Source organism: Phaseolus vulgaris, chromosome 7, assembly GCF_000499845.2.
Source record: "Phaseolus vulgaris cultivar G19833 chromosome 7, P. vulgaris v2.0, whole genome shotgun sequence".
In the NCBI taxonomy this organism is placed as follows: Eukaryota; Viridiplantae; Streptophyta; class Magnoliopsida; order Fabales; family Fabaceae; genus Phaseolus; species Phaseolus vulgaris.
Window position 1 is genome coordinate 35,924,617 of NC_023753.2, and position 23,485 is coordinate 35,948,101.

At 33.1% G+C, this 23,485-nt stretch overlaps 3 protein-coding genes across 3 annotated transcripts; 2 read left to right on the forward strand and 1 right to left on the reverse strand.

Annotated features, from left to right (window-relative positions):
- The first annotated feature begins 260 nt into the window (after positions 1–260).
- LOC137830406 (pentatricopeptide repeat-containing protein At5g04810, chloroplastic) lies at positions 261–14,641 on the forward strand. Its single transcript, XM_068637725.1, has 10 exons — positions 261–1,138; positions 2,997–3,124; positions 3,957–4,097; positions 5,149–5,235; positions 7,944–8,097; positions 9,833–9,892; positions 10,996–11,424; positions 12,936–13,231; positions 13,454–13,583; positions 13,885–14,641. Exons 1-10 carry the CDS (start codon positions 344–346, stop codon positions 14,356–14,358), a joined length of 2,694 nt encoding a protein of 897 aa, XP_068493826.1. The 5' UTR covers positions 261–343; the 3' UTR covers positions 14,359–14,641.
- Positions 14,642–16,483: 1,842 nt separating this feature from the next.
- LOC137830407 (guanine nucleotide-binding protein-like NSN1) lies at positions 16,484–21,323 on the forward strand. Its single transcript, XM_068637726.1, has 9 exons — positions 16,484–16,690; positions 16,789–17,033; positions 17,407–17,512; positions 17,619–17,792; positions 17,878–18,092; positions 19,067–19,331; positions 20,185–20,370; positions 20,490–20,701; positions 20,812–21,323. The coding sequence occupies exons 1-9, from the start codon at positions 16,672–16,674 to the stop codon at positions 21,169–21,171; spliced, it is 1,782 nt and encodes a 593-aa protein (XP_068493827.1). The 5' UTR covers positions 16,484–16,671; the 3' UTR covers positions 21,172–21,323.
- An 823-nt stretch (positions 21,324–22,146) lies between these two features.
- LOC137829441 (F-box/kelch-repeat protein At3g23880-like) lies at positions 22,147–23,250 on the reverse strand. Its single transcript, XM_068636245.1, has one exon. It carries the CDS (start codon positions 23,248–23,250, stop codon positions 22,147–22,149), a length of 1,104 nt encoding a protein of 367 aa, XP_068492346.1.
- Between the last annotated feature and the right edge of the window lie 235 nt (positions 23,251–23,485).

Consider the following 23,485-nt stretch of genomic DNA (forward strand, 5'->3'; position numbering starts at 1 on the left):
ATCATTTCTTATATGATATGTTTAAGATTTAAAGGATTTACGACACATACCTAATATAATAATATTATGGATAATTGTATATATTAAAGAACTAAAAATTGTTAAAGAAAATAGAAGCCAAAATTAGTTTGTTAAAAATATAAAGAATAAAATTATAATCAACCAAAAAATATTTTATAATTTTAATTCATATATTATAATATTTATACTCTTTTTTTTACCTTGTAAATAATAAAAAAACATAATAAATAACTTAGTTATTACCCGTGGCAGTGGAGAGAGTAGTGAGGTTCTATGCTTGAGGTGCTCACTCACTGCGACAAACAAACCATAATCGATAACAATGGAACCCTTCTCTTTCTGCACCTCACACTTATCCATACCCACTAACACCACCATTTTCTCCGCCACACACCACCCTCCCTCCGCCACCGTCACCACCACCACCGTCTCCTTCTCTCTCAAACCTCCCTCAGACTCCGCCACCCCTCGCCGCCCCTCCAAACCCCTCAAAACCACTCCAACCTCAAACCCCCTCGCCAACAAGCTATGGCTCACAAGCAAACTCTCCCCTCCCCCTCCTCCGCCACCGCCACCGCCTCCGCCGCCACCGCCGCCCGTAGATGAAACCGGAACCATCGCGGAAGATAGCGGCGGCGACGAAGGCTCCAATTCCGATTCCTCAACCGATTTTCGACAGCCGGGAAAGATCTTCGTGGGGAACCTTCCGGCGTGGGTGAAGAAGCCCCTGGTGGCGGAGTTCTTCCGGCAGTTCGGGGCGATACGGAGCGTCATTGTGATCAAGGGGCACCACGAGATGGAGCGGAACGCGGGGTTCGCGTTCGTTATATACGACGGCGAGGACGAGGTGGCGGACAAGGCGGCAATGCGAGCGGTGGAGTTTGACGGCGTAGAGTTTCACGGGAGAGTGCTAACGGTGAAGCTGGACGACGGTAAGAGGATGAGGGAGAAGAGTCAGGAGCGGGCGCGGTGGTTGGAAGGGAATGGCAACAAGGGAGAGCATCCATCCTCGTGGCATGAGGAGAGGGACGGATCGAGGAAGGGGTTCCAGAAGGTTCTAGAAACCCAGCCCGAGAATTGGCAGGCCGTTGTGACAGCCTTCGAGAAAATTAAGAAGGTTTATCATCTTCTTTTTTATGTATATATATAAACTTTCTTATATAAGTAGTTCCTAAAGAGGTCTGTTTCAAGTTATGCTGTTGCATTATGACAAATTGCACTCTCAAGATTATTACATATGTCTAAAAATGTGTTTGGTTAGCATTTAAGAATTCTAGGAATACATTTTGAATTTTAAAATACTTAAAAAAGGAAAAGGAAAAAAAATAGGTGTTATACTTGGGTTAGTTGATATAACTTCTTACATTTCCATGTAAATATAACTTTCCTATCCTTTTAGTATAGGAATTCATAGAATGTAGATTTAGACCTACCTAACTGTGAGGTTAGAGCTGTCCCTTACTTATGTTCTCTTCCACTAGGTTTTAATTTCATCTTACAATGCATTTAGAGTTAATCTTACAAAATTGGCTTAGAAGATGAAGGTTGTCCTGTATATTGTGTAACAGGCTTTTTTGACTGGAAAAAAATGTGTGAAGGCATGAGAATGCAAATATTCTGCAAATTAAAGATATCCAAAAACCATTTTTGGTAATCTTCTAACTACCATGGGATAAATATTCTCCTTTATCACATTCCAAGGAATATCCATCAATCTAGTCACCTCCCCCATACTCAACCACAATATCATAAATACATAAGACTTACCAGAAATAATCCTTTCAAATATATAAGCAATGAATTAGACAGGACTTTGAGGCACATTACAATAAAAATACAAGAAAGTGTATATTTTACTAGCCTCCAAGTTCTAATTTGAAGAGGTGCTTTATAATACACAAGAGAGAGTAATACTTTAGGGATGGTTTATTCATTGGTTAATTGTGTAGTTTTTTGAGTAAAGTAGAGAAGTAGTTACTTGCTGAGGACACTTCTGATTGTACAACTATTTCACTTTTGTTTCAATAACATCTTAAAAGTAGAACTTGTTATGATTTCTAATTCCTTGGCATTACAAGGACAAGGCATAAAAGTTAAATTGGTTGATTTTTAAGGTGTTACACTGACTGACATTTTGACATTACATGAACCTTTAGGTAGCAGTGAAAACAGTAAACGAAAGTAGAAAATCATGAAGAGTTGTTCGGTGTTACTATACATGCTTCTCGAAGTAGGAAATAAAGTAAAAACAGAATGTTTTCTGAAACCAAACTTCCCACAATTGCAATTTGTAAGGTTCATCCATGAATTATGTGTCCTGTGTACCTAAATAATAACACAAGTGACATATTGGTAAAAGTTATATCAAAACAAGGGGGCTTGAATATGATGGTTTAGAAATTAAAGAGAAAAATTTATATTAGACTCATATCATCAATGAATATGTAAGGAATTAAAGTTGCCATTTTGAAGACACAAGCATTTTTTTTTGGGCCTCGAGTTCCAATTACTAAAGGGCAATTGCTAAGACATTTTTTTTTGTATTTTTCTTGTTGAATAGGTGGGTCTTGATGCCAGCGTGTTCTGTTTGATTTTTCACACCCTAATGTATGCAATAGTATGTGTCTAAATCTAAAGTCTCATAGTTAATGATAAACATAAAAATCATTGAGATAAGGGAGTAAGCATTATGGTAAATGCTACTTTTTTTGTTATTGGTTAAAAATGCTTGTTTACCTTTAATTATTAAGTTTGTCTATTTCTTGTGTGAAATAAAAGAAAATAAAATCTATGTTTTAGGTCAAAGCCAATACTTTTATATTTATAATAATGCTTCCTTTTATTTTGAGAAAAGGTAGTTACATTTTTTTCTGCATACACATAAAGGTTGCAAGGAAAATTTTAGTGTGCATCTTCGGTAATTTGAATTATAAGTAATTGTTCTTGGATTCATTTCTTTGTCATTAATTTTTCAGCCTGCTAGAAAAGAATATGGTTTAATGGTTAAATATTATGCACGACGAGGGGACATGCATCATGCACGCCAAACATTTGAGAGTATGCGAGCAAGGGGAATAGAGCCTTCTTCACATGTGTATAGTAGGTAAATTCTTTAAATATTTTGCACTAGATCTGGGGTATAATTTGAATATCAGCATCAACTAAAATTGTTTTTAGCTTTTAAGCTATAGCCACATTATGATTGTCAGTTGTTATCTTTTCAGAGATGAGTAGGAGAATGAATCAATTTTTCTTTGCAAAGTTGAATATTATTGAATATTGATTGCGAAAAAGAATATATAACTGTTGAGTCTTTGATATTTCAATTTTTCATCCTTCAAACAAGGTTCTTGGTTGAGATCCCACATCTACTAAAAATATCACCAAATTATAATATATAAGTAGGTATAAACCTGACTTTACAAGTGAGTTATGTTAGGTTTAGTTAGACTTAAAGTCTATTTTTTAAGATGGTATCAAATTCTATCGTGGCGAAATTTGTTGGGTCTATATCGTATTATTCACTATTAGGTCGTTATTGAACCACTCACAAATCTAGTATCACACTTGAGATATCCAGTTTTTAGATGTGAGGTGGTGTGTTGGAAATCCCACATTTTTTTCTCTTACAACTTTGTTTCTTTTCTGTCTCTATATACAGAGAAGCCTTGTTATTCTGGAAGTAACTTTTCATCAATACAAATTACCTTTTTTTGTTTCTCTTTTATTCTCTCTCTCTAACTCTAGTACTTCTTTAGGGATTCTATTTGGAATTCTGTATTTGTTATGTTTTTTCATTTTTATTTTGTTCTTTGGTTTAAGGAGAATTTATCCCCATTTTTTGCACTCTTTATTCTCTTCAAAATTAATTTTAAAAGCACAATGTTTATTGTTTCTTCTGACTTTAATAATTAATACATGTTAAATGTTTGCAGTCTGATTCATGCTTATGCAGTTGGTAGAGACATGGAAGAAGCTTTACATTGTGTTAGAAAGATGAAGGAAGAGGGCATTGAAATGACTATAGTGACATACAGTATAGTTGTGGGAGGATTTGCTAGAATGGCCAATGCTGAGTAAGTAAACCAGATAAATTTCTCCCATTAATGTATCTTTTTATTGAAGTATTTTTTCTACTTGTTAGTTTTTTCTATCTTTTGGTCATGTACCCACTATCCTTGAAGATTAAGCTATTAGGTGAAGTTATATATTGTTGTTTTTTTGTCTCTAACTTGCCTCATTACCTTGGGCTTGATGTATGATTAATACGCATGCCCACTTTAAATGTGCTGAAATTTTAAATTTTATTATAAATTTATAAACAATGTAGCCTGCAAGGATTGAATTCAGACTACTCGGTTGTTGAGCTTTGATACCATGCCAAAGGGGATAAAAGGAAAGGTGCCAAGGATGATTCTTGTGCATCTCTTGTGTGACTAGTCCAAAACTATCATTTTGGTCAGTTCAGTGCACTGGGATGAATCTTGAAAGGATAGTTTCTATACCATTTTTTTTCTTTTGGTTGAAAAGCTTTCTATTTATTGTGTAATGGAGAAACTGAATCCAAACAACAACAAACTTTCAAAACTTATAGTAAACTAATTCCAGAATGGAATCGTAGCAACTGATTGCCACTGGACTTTAGAAGTAGAATGCTATTTTTTCCAGTTTTTAAGGAAGTCATAGACCTGTATACTTTATTGTGAAAGTTGTTTATGTATGTTAAATGACATCAGTAACGAGGCCATTTGTTTGGCCCTTCTATTTTTCCCCATAAAAGGCTGGTAAAACTATTAAGTTGCAACACTTACTGTTGAGCTCACTTGGTCTTCTCATACCCAACCACCAAAGTGTGAAGACTGAAGTGAACCGCTATGGTTGGGTTTGTTGTTTGTCTCTGATGTCTAAGTGATTTGATATTTTGGTTATTTTCGAATTTTCTGGTTTCTTCCTAAGTATTTCATTTTCACACTTAAAATAACCCCACTTTCACATTTCTTGGTGCTTGTATAAAAGTTTTGATTAGTTCAATATGGGGAAATAATTTGATGGCCTGTTCATAAATGAGTTCAGAGTAATGCATGAGTGTTTTATCAATGAGGTAACTATTTGATGTTGTTTTGGAAGTGCTGCAGATCACTGGTTTAAGGAGGCAAAAGAGATGCTGCCATCTTTAAATGCTGTCATTTATGGTAGCATAATTTATGCGCACTGGTAAGCATGAATATTTCTTTCAAGGGTTTATTTTTATTTGGTCAAAACTGTGCTACTCCCTCATATCTGAATCCACCACAACTAGTAAAGAGAAAGTTCAACTATACCATTGTCAGCTGGGACATCCTTCATTTCAAGTTATAAAATTGATTTTCCCTTCCTTGTTTTAGAATTTTAAGGTGGAAAGTCTCCAATGTGAGGTGTGCGGGTTTGTTAAACACAAGTGTGTAAATTTTCCCATTAGCAATAGTCATGTCCCTTTTTATCTTGTTCCCGCTAATGTCCCTAATATCTCAAGTGCTAAATGGTTTATAAACTTTATAGATGATTGTACCCGGGTGACTTGGGTTTTCATATTGAAACACAGATTTGAGGTTAGTTATGCTTTTATTCAGTTTGTCGCAATGATTAATAATCAATTTGGAGTCAATATTATGAGAATTAGGTCTGATAATGCCAAGGACTACTTTAATCTTGAGTTCAACTCTTTTTACGAAAGAGGGGATAATCCATGAGTTTTCATGTGTTAACACACCTCAACAAAATGGGTTTGTTGAAAGGAAAAATGGGCACTTACTAGAACAAACTATAGCTCTACATTTTCAATATCATGTTCCTAAAAAATTTTGGGGGAAGCCCTTTATATTACCACTTATCTCATCAATAGATTGCCCTCTAAAATCTTAGGATCAAAGAGACCCATGGAAGTTCTATCCTCATTTTGCTCATACACAGACCCTACAATTAAGCTCTAACCTAGAACATTTGGGTGTGTATCTTTTCTGCACGTCCATATAATGGAAGGGGAAAATTGGATCCTAGGGCTGTTACATGTGTTTTTTAGGATACTCAACCTACACCTAATGAGGGTGGAGAATTTGGGAAAATCCTAGTTTATTCAAGGAGAGAAAAAGGCCATTCTAGAATATGTCCATGTCCGAGAATCCAACCTACCACCATTACATGAGGTAACTATTTCTAATCCTATAAATTTTGATAATTCTAATGAGTTTTTATATGAAAATTTAGAAGTCCAGGTGGACCAAATCCTAGACATTCCCATTGCCCTTAGAAAGGGAACTGGAACATGCACCTAACAGACCCAACAATCACTTTACCCTTTATCAATTTTTTTGTCCTTTGAAAAGTTCTCCCCTACTCACCAAACCTTTCCCACAAATCTAAACTTTATAACCACACCTTCCTCTATATCTGAAGCATTATCTGACAGGAAATGGAAACAAGCCATGGATGTGGAAATGGAGGCGTTAAACAAGAATAGGACCTAGGAACTTGTCACCATACCAATTGGAAGCAAAACCAGTTGGGTAGGGTGTAAGTGGGTATATACGTGAAATATCGTATTGATGTAACCATTGAACATTATAAGGCAATGTTAGTGGCCAAAGGATTCACTCAAACCTATGGAGTGGATTACTTGGAGACATCTGCCCCAATTGCTAAGATGAACGTGGTCAGAGTAGTATTGTCATTAGTAGCAAATCATGGGATCTGCTGCAGTTCAATGTGAAGAATGCATTCCTATATGAAGACCTTGATGAAGAAATATACATGGAGTCGCATGCAAGCTATGAAGGACAGGTTGCTACTAGAACTATTTGCAAGCTAAGAAAGGCTTTGTATAGGCTGAAACAATCCCTAAAAGCATGGTTTGGTAAATTCACCAAAGTTATGACTAGTCTGGGTTACAAGGGGAGTAACTATATTGTTGGTGTATGTTGATGATATTATAGTAATGAAGGATGGCAGAAGGGAGCAGCAAATGTTAAGTCAATGTCTTGCCACAAAATTTGAGATTGAGGTGGATAGACATTTTATCAAGGAAAAGCTGGACAATAGCTTGATTTCACCTGATGTGTCCATTCAAAATCAACTTGTAGACATATTTACCAGATGGTTGAACTGCATTAGCTTTGAAAGGATTATATCCAAGGCCGGAATTTCTCACCAGCTTGAGGGACAGTGTCAAAATCGTTCTTTTTATTCTTTATTACAGATGTGTCTTTCTATTAATACTAGGATTATGTATTTAAAAAAATCCCGTAATTACATGGATTTGTTTTCTTAGAATTAGCTCTTTATATTTCATAACATAACCAGCAGACTCATGTATTTATAGGTTCAATGACCTCATTATTATTGGAATATAGAAGAAATATATTATTCTTTCTAAAATTGATAAATACTAATTAAGTTTTTAGTGCTAAAATTTGGGGTGAACTGTGTTTGGTTCCCCAAATTAAAGAAAGTTCATTTTTGTCTCAAATTTGAAAAAAAATGGTTTAGTCCCTAAATAATAAATTTGAGGCACTAAAAGCAATTCTAAAAAAATCATTTTAGTCCCTCCAATTTAGTGTTTAGGGACTATAAGAATATTTTTTTTTGTATTTGAGAGACTAAAATGATTTCTTCGTCAGACTTATCCTAAATTTCAAGGACTAGAAACATAATATAAGTAGCAATATTTGGCAAGAGAAAAAAATTGTTGATCAAGTTGTTAATTAATTCAATATTAGGTAAAAAGTTAAACTCAATTATTCACTAATGTGTTTAATTTTTCTGTCTATTGTTACATTTCTGTTTCTGTAAATTTCCAACTTTTGTTTGTTTTCAAATGATTGCCATTTCATCTCAATTTTCTTCCTTTGTTCCTCTCATTGTTTATGATATCCTGATGCATTTTACAGTCAAACATGCAATATGGATCGAGCTGAAGCCTTGGTGAGGGAGATGGAAGAACAAGGGATAGATGCTCCCATTGACATATATCATACCATGATGGATGGTTATACAATGATTGGTAACGAACAAAAATGCTTGATTGTGTTTGAAAGACTAAAGGTATAAGCTCGTTCGTAGTTTATCATTTTCATCACCATTACTTTAGTCTTTCTTGGTTCTAGTGTTGGTATGTTATGTGTTTATTGTGCTGTCATCAATTGTATATTTTAAAGAAAATCCACACCATAAGAATGTTGAATACTAAAGGATGACTAGAACATAAAAAGTCTATTTTGGGTATCCTTAAATGAGAGTAAATATTGTCCTCTGTTTTTTTGCCTATACGCTAGCTAACATTAGTGCTTTAGTGATTTTATAACCTTTCTTCATATTGCAACATGATATTCTTCCCAATGCAACTATCATCTTTGTTTCTCAACATTTATTTATAGTATTGAATAAATGATATTTTTGGACTTGAAATCTCACAAAAATTCTCCTAGCCAGCCATGCATTTTTCCACTCCAGCCATTGGCTTTCACATAAAAGCAAGTGATGGATCATCTTCAGTCACAGTTGCTAAAAACCATTGTAGATTAGCTTACCTCCCCATGTTAGGCTCGGTTGGGCCTAGTCCAAATCAAGATGAGTTGGATTGGTCAAGCAGAGTCAGGTTTGGTTAGGTTGGGCCAAGGTTAGGCTGAGTCGTGTCAAACTCAGGTTAGGTTAGGTTTAAGTCAGGAAAGGTCTAGTCGGATTGCGTCCAAGTCATGCAAGGTCAAGTTGAGTCAAGCCTAAGTTAGGCTGGGTCCTGACAAGTTGGGCTAGGCCCTAACCCTGCAATTAAGTTACAAATAATAAAAATCAAGGATCGATTTACAATTAATGTAAAATATTTAGGGATCAATTTTGCAATTTAGAATATTTTAAGAACTTATGCAATTCTAATAGTATGTAGGAGTTATTTGAAGTCTTATTTTAATGTTATTGTGGGTCAAACAAGTGTTATCGTTAATTGGCCATGACAATGCCATCGCAAAAAGCGGTTGCTGGATTTGTCAGTGACCGCCATAGCAAGGTGGTGGCGAATCGGTTTTCATGTTGCAGATTATAAGTGAGTTTTAGGCCTAATTCAATATTACTAAACTAGCTTGTAATGTGAGGTTTGCACTCTCTTATATATTGTAATTTAACCATATTCATAGTCCATGTGGGATCTCAAACATGATCAATTCATTATAAGTTTATTTTTTACGTTTTCCAAGTTGTTTCTCAATGCAGTTTATCTGTCACTATGCAGATATTAATAGTTTTTCTTATAATATTTGTAGATTTTAAAAGAAAAAGGTGGTAAACTATTTCCAATTGTTTTATTATAGTCTAGAGTTACTGCATCAAGCATACATGTTTCTTTAAGTTTTGTTTCTTATCACAAGTCTCTATATCTTTAAAATTTGTACCCTTTATTTGTTAATTTAGCATGTGTTATATTTCTCACATAGTCACTGATTTACTCACATAGTCAATGATTTACTAACATAGTCACTAACTATGCAGATATTAATAGTCACTAACATGTGTTAATTTGTAGATTTTAAAAGAAAAAGGTGGTAAACTATTTCCAATTGTTTTATTATAGTCTAGAGTTACTGCATCAAGCATACATGTTTCTTTAAGTTTTGTTTCTTATCACAAGTCTCTATTTCTTTAAAATTTGTACCCTTTATTTGTTAATTTAGCATGTGTTATATTACTCACACAGTCACTGATTTATTTGGATATGGTATCTAAATCTGTTATGCATTGTTGCACTCTACATTAAATGACACCAAAATATTTTTTTGTTTTGATGAAGGAATGTGGTTTCTCGCCCTCAGTTGTCAGTTATGGTTGTCTTATTAATCTTTACACCAAGGTAAGATATATTACACTTTCTACATTAATTGGATCATTTATACTTTCAGTAGTTACTGCCTGCTTTTCTTGCAAACATTTTATTGAAGTTCATATAGATTTTTTTAATAAAACGGTAGTGGTAAAGCATCACAATGTTAATTGTCAACCCAACTATGGTGACACCACAATTAACAATAATCTGCAGCACCCCAATCCATAAAATAAAGGAGATGAAAACAATAGTGGGGGTATAATAAGGATGTTAAAATCTGTCTCTGAAAAAATCTGAATTTATAAATTAGCTGGAAAAAGTGGGGCTATAACAAAAGAAAATATATTATCCCACCATGCATAGCACTTTGAACTAATACCAAAATTGGCTAGCTTATTCTTACAATACTTCCCTAAAGATATGAGAGACACGAGGGTTTATCTTATCATGTAGAACTCACCAATAAAATTCACATTATGTAAGGCACTCTTCATATTAAGATTAATATAAATTTCAAATATATGGAAATATTAATTATTTAATGATGTTCTAGGGAATAAAAAAAAATACAAGGGAATAAGCAAACTAGGAATGTGAAGCAGTGAGAGTTTGGATGTTTGACAAGAGCGCTCAGGTTTAAACATCAAGCGATAATCTGCCAATTTGAATAAAAGTTGTTCATTCTAATGAAGAAAAATAAGCTCCCCTGCAATTATCAATCCTTTTATTTATCTGTTAAATAAGTCTCTCTTATCAATTATTAATCCTCACTTTGATCCTTGCACTCTGTTATGAATTAGTTTTCGTTTTCATGAATTCTCCTTTTGAAAACTATGAAAGTTCTGAGAAGTTAGACCTTTTTTTTATTTTAATTTTGTCAGAACAGTTTTTAAGACTGTCATACTATATTTGAAATACCATGATCCAATATTAATGTTTTGAATTCAGAACCAAATCCCTTGCAAAGCACATGAAAACAATATTTGACAGACAATTCATTTCCAGCTAATAAACTGACCATCATGTTCAATCTGTTTTATGTTTGACACAATTTCGCTCAAGCAAACAAACGTATATGCCATCAATAATTCTAGCTTGTTGATGCCAATCTGTTTTATCTTTTTTTTCAGATAGGAAAAGTTTCTAAAGCATTGGAGATAAGCAAAATAATGAAAATGAGTGGCATAGAACACAACATGAAGACATATTCCATGTTGATCAATGGATTCTTGAAGTTAAAAGATTGGGCTAATGCATTCTCTATTTTTGAAGACTTTACTAAGGATGGTTTGAAGCCCGATGTAGTTCTCTACAATAACATTGTAACAGCCTTCTGTGGAATGGGTAATATGGATCGTGCTATTCAAATGGTCAAGCAAATGCAGAAGGAGAGGCATAGACCTACCACACGCACATTTTTGCCCATTATACATAGTTTTGCAAGAGCTGGAGAGATGAGGAGAGCCCTGGAGGTATTTGATATGATGAGGAGGAGTGGCTGCATTCCCACAGTACACACATATAATGCGCTGATTCTTGGCCTTGTTGAGAAGTGCCAGGTAACCTGTAGTTGATAAAAAATTGTTTATTATAAATTATAATAAACAAAGGACATGACTTGGTCTTTACTTTTCCTTATCTTTATATGTTTATTTATTCTATTTTCAATAACTAAATAAATTGCCAAGAAGCTAATAAACACGCATACATATACAGTAGTTATAATGCTCTTTCTAGATAGGAATCTAAATTCGCCTGAATTTGCTTAGTTTTAGTTATTTCTTGAAGTTCTGAGTGCTGGAAGCTGTTGCATGCACTGGCTTCCATTGCTTCTTACTGTTAAAGATTTCAACAGTTCTGCGTGCTTTGGGAAACACTAAAATAAAGGCTAACCATTGATGATAAAAAGTGTTAAAAGGATTTCTCAATGATTAAGAAGGGGATAGAAGAGAATGGGCCAAGGGACCCACCACTAGAGTCATGGCCGGAAGAATCCATTAAGGTTGGGTCTGGTTTTCCTGAGTATTTTATTATTTTCACTCTTGGCTACAACATAAAGTTGTTTGAAGGACTAAAAGGAAAATTTTCGTATGAGAGGATATGACCTATGAACACACTTTGTCAAGAGAATACACTTTCACAAAGTGAAGGATTTACAAAGAAATGTCTCTCTCTCTATCGACAGTCTATATATTTAGCATTTAAAAGATTTGGCAACAACACCGACACACGTTGATTTTATACAGAAGATCATTAGTTTGGTTTACATGGAGAGTCTTCTGTTATAGGCGTCTTGAGAAAAACTATTGAAGCTTGCATGTTGATTGTGTCCTTATGTCTGTACTTTAGCAGAGGTTGATAGCATTTTCATTGATATCTTCCTTTGTTGCACTCATCTTACTATGCAGGGAAACTTTTCTTCTTAACATCTCTTCATATTACTAACAACACCAAATTTAGCATACAAACTTAGGGATGGTTGGCCTACTGTTTCAGAATCATTGTGGGAATTTGTAACTTGCATTTGGTGAAGAGTAAATGGTCTAACAAATGAAATTTGTCTTGTGTTGTACACGTGTTATTAGCGTCTACTGATATCATATTGATGTCCTCTATAGTCGTCGTCTAATTGTTGTACATAGTGGCTTGTGTTATATGTGTGGTTTCAACTGTCTATTGCTTTCATGTTGACTTTCTCTGATAGTCATCGTTTAATCGTTGTACGTACTCTATACTATCTTGCTTTAGCTGATCAAGCATTTGGGTGGGGCCATCTTATTCTCTTTAATTATAAGAACCCTTTTTTTCCAAATACACACTTAGAGAGACTATAATTAGCTCATCAAAATTTAATATTATATGTTATCATCCAAACCATGGGTTGTCTAGATGAAACTATATTTATTGATCAGCATAGACTCTTCCAAAAGGTCGTCTATTCACGTATCAAACTGTCTCTATATGATTGGATTACAAAAATAGATATACTGGGATCTTTCTGTTAGGTTTCTTGTTTTAGTGCTCATACATTATATAACACTTTCTGTAAATAATGTTACATTTCTTGTAGATGGCCAAGGCTGTAGCAATATTGGATGAAATGAATCTGGCAGGCATTAGACCGAATGAACACACATATACAACTCTTATGCAAGGTTATGCTTCAGTGGGTGACACTGAAAAGGCCTTTCAGTACTTTACAGCGTTGAGGAATGAGGGTCTGGAGATTGATGTCTATACCTATGAGGCATTGTTGAAGGCGTGTTGCAAGGCAGGCAGAATGCAGAGTGCCCTTGCAGTCACAAAAGAAATGAGTGCAAAAAAGATTCCAAGGAACACTTTTGTCTACAACATACTAATTGATGGGTATGAATAAATTTCATCTGACCATCAAAATTGAAGTTTTTATTTTGTCTAACTAACATTTGCTTATATATGTACTACACGTGTGTGTGTTCTTGAATGGTGACATTGTCTTTTTTTGTTGATATATTTTCGATGTGTACGTGCTTGGAATCTTTAATATTTTTATCCATTAGCGGCTTCACAACTTGCCTTGTATTTTAGTAACCTTGTTTACTTTCTTAGTTGGGCGCGGAGAGGTGATGTTTGGGAGGCTGCAGACTTGATGCAGCAAATGAGAAAAGAAGGAGTTCGACCAGACATCCATACCTACACGTCTTTTATAAATGCTTGTTGTAAAGCTGGGGATATGCAGGTATGATAAATTTAACTTATTAAGTTTGTGATTACTTGAAGTGGACTAAAAGCAAGGGTACAAGTGTTTCATTCCTTTCATCTTCATTGAGTGTTTGGATAAACTTCTTCACAAGCACGTTTGTAAGAAGAAAATAAGAAAAAGAACCAAAAGTTTATTTTTAACTAATGAAATTTTAGCTTTAGAAAAAAAATTATTTTCTGTTTATAGACAAGTTTATCCATAACCACCTTAGGGCATGGTTTTGGGTGGTAATTTATTTATATAACCTGTTAATCAGTTTTTATTTTCTTCCTGCCAGAAAGCAACTGAGATTATCCAAGAAATGGAAGCATCTGATATAAAACCGAACCTTAAAACCTACACCACTCTAATAAATGGTTGGGCACGTGCCTCTATGCCTGAGAAAGCTTTGAGTTGCTTTGAAGAGATGAAACTAGCTGGATTGAAACCAGACAAGGCAGTGTACCATTGTCTTGTGACATCTTTGCTATCAAGAGCCACCTTTGCTCAATCATACGTTTATAGTGCCATGTTGTCTATATGTAGAGAGATGGTAGAGTCTGAGATGACTATTGACATGGGAACTGCGGTTCATTGGTCAAGATATTTACGCAAGATTGAAAGAACAGGAGGGGAACTAACAGAAGCCCTACAAAAGACCTTTCCTCCTGATTGGACCTCACATAATGTTCTTGATGTCAATAGTAAAACAGAAACTGCAGATCTTGAGATTGATGATGATGATGATGAAGAAGATGAAGATGTTAACTAAGTACATTATAATGCCAATGGAATCAATTAAGATGATGCCATTATGATGAGGATTATGATAATGTTATCTCATAGTCATACAGTTTTGAATTATGTATTGTAAAGGGTATTGGCAGAATGCCATGATTGGTGCTAATCTTTTAGGCATTAAATTCTTTTTTTTTGTTTCTTTTGATAGAAATAGGAAAAATAGTAATTTTGTTCAACCCCCTCCCAGCAGGATCCAGAAATTACTGTGGATTTTAACTAATTTTGTATTCAATAAAAAAATCTTGTAAGATTTATACTGATTTTGTAAATAAATGCATAGTAGGTAATTTAATATATATATATATATATGTATTCTTAAAGCTAATGGTTAGTTTTATTTAGAATAAATATATTTATCCATATAAAGCCCTTATTTTTCTTTTATTTAAATTTCATCTATAAAGTTAATTTAGTCAACATATACTAATTTTAGTTCAATCAGATATAAGTTCTATATAAATAAATGTATTATTATTATAAATTATAAATAACCACACAATATAAGTTATTTAAAATTTAAAATTAAAATTAAAATCTAATCATATCTATTAGAAAATTTAATGTATATACTGATGGATTTATCCTATTGATTGTTTAATTTAAATACAATACGATTCTAAATAAATCGATATAATTTTAGTGATTACCATTAACATTGAGTGATCTATTATTTTTACATATTTTTAATAACTTTATGAATAAACATTTTATTTTTATTTATTATTTTTTTAAGAGAAGTGATGTTTAAATGTATTAATGAATTGTTAAAATATTTCTAGTTAATTAGATATTAATTAAAAACTATTTATAAATAATAAAAATTAATTAATTTAGATATTAATAGTTTTTTAATTTTTAAAATAGTATCTAGTAACTAATTATTTTTAGTCTAGTATAATAATTAATTATTAATTATTTTTATTTTCTAATATTAGTTTTTATTTATTATTTATTATAGTATATTAATTAATATCACATGCTAAATTACAGTAGTTTATGACAAAAATAATAAAAATAATCATAATAATTAACATATAAAATAACTTTTATCAAAATTAATAAAAAAACGTTAATCAACATTATTCTAAAAGTAGTAATCCAACAATGTTTTCTAATAATGTTTTTCAAATATACTATATATATATATATATATTTATATATACTATATATATGTTGTTTAATTTTATGAATTACACCACCGTTTTAGAAAAAAAAATACGTTGAGTGAATGATAATACTTTATAAATAAATATATTAACGTAATATATTTATATATTATAAATATAATATTCAATTCAGATAATTCACAATATAGAAAAAGAAGAATTTTAATTCGTTTACTCCTAATTATAATTTTTACTCAAATAACTTTTTTGTCCGGTATATTAAATTAATATAACCAAATCGTTTTAAGAATGACTTTTAATTTTTTTTAAGAAAATAATTAATTGATACTTGTTTGAAGAGAAATTGTTTATGATTATAAACAATATATACTAAGTTTGAGAAAGAATAATTCACATGTGAATAAAAAAAATCATAAAAAATAATTACATTATAAACACAAATGAGTTACATTTATACATTCAGGGGAAAAAACCCTAGACCCTAAAGACTTTCAAGGGTTGGAATTGTGTTTTTATTAGTCTAAATTCACACACACACACATATATATATATATATATATATTACTTTATATCTTTATAAAATTAAATTGTAGTAACTCACTATATACAAAATAATAATAATAATAGTAATAATAATAAACTTATAAATTATAACCTCAATACTAACTAGTATTTATAAAAAAAACACATGTGAAATTATTTAAGGAGAAAATATAAAAAAAATCCGGGTTAAGTTAGTCAAAGAAAAATCCTTTTGTTCTTTTTTGAAATTTTTATTACAATATAGTTTTAATATCATATATTTAACTGAGTATTTTTTTATAAAAAAAATATAAGCATATTAAAAACAATTTTTTGAGTATATGAAATTAAAAGGTAAGCTTATATCACTTTTTTCATAACTAATAATAAATTTAAAAGAACAGATTTTATTGAATTTAAAATTTAATTTGTTGATTTTCTAGTTTTACCTTTTAAAATCTAAATAAGAATAAACCCTAAAGTAGGTGCAAAACCCTAATTATAGAAGAGACTCCTTCACTCTCTTCTCTTCTCTTCTCCGCCTCTCCAAATCTTTTTCCTTCTTCTCTCCGTTCTCTCTTCTGAAGTGACTATCATTCTCATCTCTTCTCTGTTGTGACAGCGGTTAACACAAAATGGTGAAGAAGAGCAAGAGTACGAAAACCCTTATTCCTATTCTTTGATTCCAGTAGTGTGCAATGTTTTTTTTTTAATTAATTTTTAATTATTGTGGTGGAATTGTTTCGTTGCAGAGAGTAAGAGTAAGAGGGTTTCGTTGAAGAAGAAGTACAAGGTGATACGGAAGGTGAAAGAGCATAACAGAAAAAAAACAAAGGAAGCGAAGAAGCTTCAGCTGAGTGGGAAAAAGAAGGTTGAGAAGGATCCAGGTATTCCCAACGATTGGCCCTTCAAGGAACAGGAACTTAAAGCCCTTGAAGCTCGAAGAGCGAAGGCCATTGAGGAATTGGAGCAGAAGAAAGCTGAACGCAAGGAGAGGGTAATTGTTTTATCTTTATTAAACTTCCCATTTCATGCACTTTTCTTTATCATTGATTGTGATTTGTTATGTTACATGATAAGTTAAATGAATAAATAAATAAATTATGGTATAAGTTTTACGTAAACCGTGTTCTTGTAGATAGTTATTCATGGACAATTGGGTTTTGAATGTGATAGGAAGAAAGATGAATGACAGATGATAATGAGGGTGTTTGATTGCTGTTGGTATATTCAAGTGTTTTTGTAGTATTATATCCGTGCAGATTGATGTCCACTTCAAAATGGGGATGGAAAGTTAAGAGTGCTACGAAGAAAAGAGAGTCATTTGTGATTTCTGCAGTTAGAAACTCACTATTCATTACTTTTTTCAGGCTCGTAAAAGGAAATTGGGCTTGCTAGAGGAGGAAGATGACTCTAAGTTGCAAGAGAATTCTAAAAAAAACAATAATGATTTTGGTACCGCTGGGAAGACAAGAGGTGTGAATTTATTTGTAATTTGGTGACAGTTTGGTTAGTTTAAACTATCAAGTGCTTACTTGCCTATGTTCTTACATTTGTTATTTTTGGTTTTATAATTCCACAGATAGCTCAGATAGAGCCTTTTACAAGGATCTTGTTAAGGTCATTGAAGCCTCTGATGTCTTACTGGAGGTCCTTGATGCCCGGGATCCCTTGGGGACTCGCTGTCCTGAGATAGAAAACATGGTGATGAAATCGGGTCCTAATAAACGTCTCGTCTTGCTTTTAAATAAAATTGGTAGTTTACTGATCACATTTCATTCTCCTTTCTCCATTTTGGAATATTTATTTTGCACTGGCTAATCATTTGACCCTTATAATAGATCTTGTGCCTAAAGAAGCTTTGGAAAAGTGGCTCAAGTACCTTAGAGAAGAATTACCTACAGTGGCCTTCAAGTGCAGCACACAACAGCAAAGATCAAACTTAGGGTGGATATCTTCTAAGAAGGCCAAATCAAGTGATATTTTGCAACTAAGTGATTGTCTTGGAGCTGATACTCTCCTCAAATTGTTGAAGAATTACTCAAGAAGTCATGAGGTAACATATTTAATGGTGATGGCTGTTTGTAAAATTGCAATTTCATAATGAAAAAATTGTGCTGAATTGGTTGCTTGTGAATCATTTGACAGAGTTACAATTTTGGTTCTGATATTGTGCTTCCCTCCATGGAATTATTATTATTCTTATATTAGAGTTAATTTGAAGAAATGTTTGTAGGTGGATGTGTATTGTGCACCTGGCTCCAAAAGAAAAATAAAGTGGTAGATCACACTTTTTCTTCACATGTTAGTATAAATTAAATTATTACTAAACCCTATGTCTATAGCACAGGTTCCTAAAATGATATCACCCCTAGTCTGTACTTGAGAATTGTTGGCATTGGTGTGCTCTATATATTGCTGATGCCTTTTTTCTGCATCAGCGTTTCCTGTGTAAGATAAGTATCAATCTTATTACACAGGGTTTTTTTCAGAATCAGCGTTTCTAGTGTAAGATAAGTATCAATCTTATTACGAAGGGTTTTTTCTCACTATTGTGGTGTTGGTGATATTTTATCTATTGAAAATGATTTTGTTATCCAATATATTTTCTCCAGAATCAGAGTATAGAAGTGTCTGTTTAAGTGTAATTCAAATCTAGAAAAAAAGTTTGTAAGGTGAAGTTTACACCTAGTTGCACACACACACCCATATATATGTACACATGTATTCTATTGTAGTCATATCTAGATGACACTGGAATGTGCCAATTTTTGGTCAATCACGCAGCAAAACTAAAATTAAATATTTTTAGTTGGAAGAGTATGCTTTAGTGGACATCTGCATGGGTTATCATTTGCTACCTTTTGGGAATTTTGCATTTGTCTGATTATTTATTTTCCCTCGTGTAGTTACTTTTCTAGTCTTTATAATGTCTATTGCTTATCCATTAATTGTTTTGTTTTTTTCTGCTTTTTTCCTTTGATTTTAGATCATTCATTGTTTTGTTGGTTTGCTTCCTTGTCTTGACAGATCAAGAAGTCAATCACTGTGGGTTTGATTGGCTTGCCCAATGTGGGTAAGAGTAGTCTTATTAATAGTTTAAAAAGGTGTCATGTTGTCAATGTGGGCTCTACTCCGGGGTTAACAAGATCAATGCAAGAGGTTCAATTGGACAAAAATGTTAAGTTGCTGGATTGCCCTGGTGTTGTTATGCTGAAGGCTCAAGAAAATGATGCTTCCATTGCTTTAAAAAATTGCAAGAGAATTGAGAAGTTAGAGGATCCAATTAGCCCAGGTATACTAAGTTGCTTCCCCAATTATTATCTGGTTTATTCAGGTGTTTATTTGCATTACTGCATTTCGAAATGAATGGTAGACTATTTATAGGAATTTTACATGAAAAAATAGTAAAAGAAAATGAGCTTGTGATATTGAAGAAATACTAGTCACAGATTGCAGTTTTGCTAATTATTGGTGCATTTGGTTTGACTAGTTGCTGCATGTATAAGGGTTGCACTTTGTCCTTAAACTTGTGTGTTATAAGCAGAGGTGCTGTTGACCCATTGTACATTTGATTTAATATCTGGTTTGGTGTGAGTTTCTTATCCTCTATTGCTCCATTTTCTCAAATAGAATGACTTTCATTTATAAATTCAATTATTTCCTTAGGTTTCTATTTTTGCAATATTTACAACTTTAGTTTATTTTGTGTGTTACAAATGATGGTGTGAATGAGGTTAGTCTTTGGGCGCTGTGTGTGTACATTTTTATTTTACTATATGGTTATGTGTGGTTTGATCTATCATGGTCAGAATGTTGGTGATAAAAGCACCTTTTCATTAATTATTGTTACTTATAAAATAGAGTTCTGTTAGGTTTTAAAATGCAATTGATAGGTGATGTAGTAGAAAGTTGGATTTTTCTATGTGAAGGCTGTTGGATTATGTTCCCTGTTGTCTTGTTTTAAAATTCTATGGTTTTACATTTTGTTCAAATATAAACTAGTGTTTGATTTAGTGATTGAAATTACTTAGAAGTTTGCACCATACAATTATTTTTATTAATGTAAAATCCTGATTTAAGCTGTAGTGACTCTTGTTAAATAAATTGAAAGACTTATTCCTTTTCTTTTAACTTGGACAATGCAGTGAAGGAAATTCTAAAGCTCTGTCTGCCTGAGCAGCTGGTAACTCTGTACAAAATTCCCAGTTTCAATGAAGGTGATGTTGACGACTTTTTGCGGAAGGTAGCTACAGTTAGGGGAAAGCTCAAGAAGGGTGGAATAGTTGACGTTGCTGCTGCTGCAAGAATCATTCTTCACGATTGGAACGAGGGTACACATACATGGAGTTTCTTAAATTATAATCAGAGAAATTGATAATTTTCTGTGTTTTAAGTTAAAAATGAGGAAGAACTGAACGCAGAAATTTCTCTTACTGTGTCTATGTTTCAGGTAAAATTCAGTATTATACCATGCCCCCAAATAGGGATCAAAGTGAACCTTCAGAGGTGAAGATAGTTTCTGAACTTGCAAAAGAGTTTAATATTGATGAAGTCTACAACAATGAATCTTCATATATTGGGAGCCTTAAATCTGTTGATGACTTCAATGCTGTTGAAGTTCCTTCAAGTCAGCCTCTCAATCTTACTGAAATGATGTTGGAGGTTTGTTTCTTGAAACCGTTTAGACTTGGAAAAAGATTCCTTGGGAATTGACATATTGTTGATATCAATCGTATACTGGAAATTTGAATGTTTTCACACTTATGTTGTAGGATGAGACACAAATCAAGTCAACTGACCAACACGAAGGTCCGGAAAATGTGGCTGAGGTGGATGAAATCATGGAAGATGATGGTGGGAAGAACAAAGATAGAAGTGTAGCAAGTAAGCAAAATGAAAAATTGTATACTGCGGACGGTATGCTTAATACAAAACTGAGGCGCGCAGAGAAGAAGAAAAGAAAAAAGGCTAAGAAAGCCTCCTCGGATCCCATGGATGGTGATTACGATTTCAAAACTGATTACTTTAAAAAGGGAGACTCAATGGTGGATTCCGAAGACAACCAGAGTGAGGATGATGATGAACTAGTCAACTCTGAAGTGCCTATGTCTGGTATCCAAATGAACGAATGATAAACATGCCAGCACAATCATTATTTAAACATGATAAAAGGTTTCACCGAGGTATCTGCAAGATCTGTATAATTTTTTAGTTCTATTATGACTTTTGATCTTTGTAAGAGTTTTATAAACCATTCTTAAATTATATGCTATATTTAAGACTATGCTTTTGCACTTGGTTTTATATTCCATTAAACATTGAGTCATGGATTTTAACTATTATATGAAATGAAAATCCTAGACCATTAAGGTAAAAAGAAAGAAAAGAGACGGAAGAGAAAGGATATAGAAAATTACGTTATTTGAAATGACTTAAAAGATGAGTTAAAGGAAAAATCATTATTTAAATTTTTAGAAATTAAGATAAAGTTTCATGAGAGGAAGTATTACATTTTTTTAGAGGAGTTCACATTCTTCTAAAAGTATACAATTGATACAAAGGGATAATATCAACTTATACAAGAGTCCTGAACATTCAAAGTGAACCAGAACTAAGTTTTGGAAGCTTTCCTTGTGTGATTTTATCTTGCAAGTTTGCAAAAGGTATAGTCGACAAATTACATCCATTACTATAAGCTTTCCACCCTTAACATAAGCTATGTAAATAACATACTACAAACCACCTGTTATTTTAGTTAACCTGCAGAATCCTTCGAATTAACCACACCATTGCAGCCTCCATACCATTGTAGCAGTAATCTTAAATCTCAGATTAAGAAAAACTAACATCTTTAACACTCCTCCATTCTGGTACACCACACACTATTGCTCTGGATCCAAATGCACCAACTAATTAGCCACACCTTAATACTCTTTTAATTTAGCCACAAAAAGCCTATGTTACATCATATCATCCTTAACTTGACAAGGTAAAAATGGTGCTTATGCAACCCATTGACACCACATTTACCAAATCTTCATAGCAGTGTCGAGTTCCTCATAGCCTTATCAACGTCAAATGAAAAGGTTTTCAAAAACATAAGAAAATTAATTTCGATACGGTAAAACCAAACTCTGAACATAATCATAAGAGAAAAGATTCATTTTGAATTTGTTGTATTTTTGACGACCATCTATTCTTTTCTCTCTAATGTTGTACAGAATAAATTCTCCTTTATTTGTGTTTGCAAGCACCACAACGTTATCATTCTCACACATATAAAGAATCTCCAAGTCATCGCAAATGGGATTATAGAGATTAAGCAACTTTGACCAAGATTTTTCATCACTAAACTCCCTCTTTAGCCAAACAACCAAATAATGGCCATTAATATGAGAAAGACCCAAACAACCCTTCAAAGTCACAAGAGCAGGCAGAAAAGGCAAGACTTCTGAAGTGCCATCAGGCACAGAGAAATAACTACATGTCTCCTTCTTTAGATGGTAAGAAAATATTTCTAACTCGCTCATTTTAACAGTTCCTAGTTGTTTACCATCAGAACAAGATTTGGGAAATACTAACCAGTTTAAAGTGCCACTCACACAAGTTCCAAGCCCAGTCAGAGTGGGAACAGCATCACAAGTAAAAGTTTTTCTCCAGCATTTATCTCCTGAACAATAAACTCTTACATCCAGTTTCTGCGAATTTTTCCTATTATTATCTAAAAACACAACTTGGTAGGTGTCACTCCAATCATCGTACCCAAACCCAATCATAAACATGTAAGGATAGTTATAATGGTCGGGATTAAGACGAACATGTGGAGAATTTTTAGACATGATCCTTGTGGCTGGATTCCCAAACCGAACCCAGTATTCTTTAAATTCACAGTTATAATCTCCTAAACAAACCAAGCCATTGCAAACACCCAAGATACTGTAATTACGGTCAAATGGACGATATTTGTGACTTAAAGTTTCAAGGGTGGAATTTGGGTTGTCAAGTAAATCTTGTACCGGGCAAACTATGGCAAAATTCCTTCTTTTTGTGTAAAAGTAATCATGGAAGGTCAATAGGATGTGAGTGTTTTTGGAGGAGCGTTGAAGGTGCAGTTTCACAAATGTAGAATCAGAGATGAGGTGATTCCACCCTTTTGAAACGCGCTTCAATCGCAGGAGATCCTTCACAGAAAGCCTGCACAAAATTTCCATGAGCATATCTTAGGGAAGAACACAACTATTCTGAGAAGAAGACATTGATGTAGAAGGAAAAAACCTACTTTTTCTTGACAAAAAGTGCATAATGGAGAATGAAGGAACAAAGGAGAGGAAAGTCTCATGGTGAAGATGAAAACACAGCACAACATTTTATACATAGAATGAACAACATAACCCACACTTATTCATTTATTTTTTTATTTTTTTATTTTATCTATTAAAAAGATGT